Source organism: Protobothrops mucrosquamatus, unplaced genomic scaffold (assembly GCF_001527695.2).
Source record: "Protobothrops mucrosquamatus isolate PMUCROS unplaced genomic scaffold, P.Mucros_1.0 scaffold2817, whole genome shotgun sequence".
Taxonomy (NCBI): Eukaryota; Metazoa; Chordata; class Lepidosauria; order Squamata; family Viperidae; genus Protobothrops; species Protobothrops mucrosquamatus.
Genome location: NW_015388850.1, coordinates 1 through 1,197, shown reverse-complemented (window position 1 = coordinate 1,197; position 1,197 = coordinate 1). Strand labels below are relative to the sequence as shown.

General features: G+C 40.7%; 1 protein-coding gene across 1 annotated transcript in view; it reads right to left on the bottom strand.

The window, feature by feature from the left end:
• LOC107296461 (protein-arginine deiminase type-1-like) overlaps positions 1 to 658 on the bottom strand; it is a gene marked incomplete at its 5' end in the record, with an annotated part of 13,272 nt that extends 12,614 nt beyond the window's left edge. The window contains one exon of the mRNA XM_015825814.1: positions 533 to 658. Coding sequence (XP_015681300.1) covers positions 533 to 658 — 126 coding nt within the window. The remainder of the gene's footprint in view (positions 1 to 532) is intronic.
• Between the last annotated feature and the right edge of the window lie 539 nt (positions 659 to 1,197).

Below are 1,197 nucleotides of genomic sequence, written 5' to 3'. Positions count from 1 at the left end.
AATAATAATAATAATAATAATAATAATAATAATAATAATAATAATAATAATAATAATAATAATAATAATAATAATAATAATGAAATATTGCTACCTGGCCATCAAAATTGCACAATTATGGATGAAACGTGTAACAGTGATACCCATTGTCATTGGGGCACTGGGAACTATGTCTCAAAACTTTGCAAAATACATCAAGAAACTGTAATAATAATAATAATAATAACAACAAGAAGGAGAAGGAGAAGGAGAAGCCATGAAACCAACACCTCTCATCCAATTTGTCATAGAAAAGAGCTATCAGAATGGAGATGGTTTCTGGGTCTACTGCAAATGCAGATAAAGTAGCCCATCCAGACTTGCAAAATTCTGCCACTACAGATCAAAAGCAGTTCTGATCTCATTGGCTTTGATCCCTTAGTCTAGTACCACTTTGTTGGGCTGACTCATCGAAAAGGCAACATGATGATGTAATCCCCCACAAGCGCTGGAAAACGCCACCAAGCCAGGGAGCAAGGACCTAGCCACCTACCAGCTGCGTGGAAAACTCTCACTCTTGCAGCATCAAACATGGAGATGTGAAGGATCAGTTTGTGGTTGTTGAAGATACTGGTGGGGCTGTTGATATTAAGAATCACAAGGGACAAGTCTTGAAGATCTGGAGAAGAGAAGAGACAAGGGTTTGGCATTGAGGCCATGGGACATCAGCAACGTCATCTTGGGATCCCACCCAGCGGAGTCTTGAGTTGTGAAGAGCTCCGAGTGACTCTTGGATAGTTTCTGGGGGAAGTCGTAGGGTGGAAAAATAAGCTGGTCTTTCTGCAGAGGCTTAGCATTATGGGAACCTAATTTGGTCATCCCAGGAACCTCTTTTTTATCCAAAGAAAGGTGCAAAATAGACCCTTTGATTTCTACCTTATTGATTTCCCTCTATATTTCTCGCTTCTACACAGCTTTAATCCTACATTAAGTGGAGTGTTTCCCCTCTGCTGCTGGGGGTCCCTAGGCAAAGTCCTTGTTAGAAGAGACTTTGAAGTCACCCTGAACTCATCCAAGCTTCCTTTGCAGAGCCTATTAGAGCAAGAAAGATGATCAGGGGATTGGAGGCTAAACCATATAAAGAACAATTGCTGGAATTGGGTATGTATAGTCTATTGAAAAGAAGGACGTGATAGCAGTCTTCCAGTATCTCAGGGG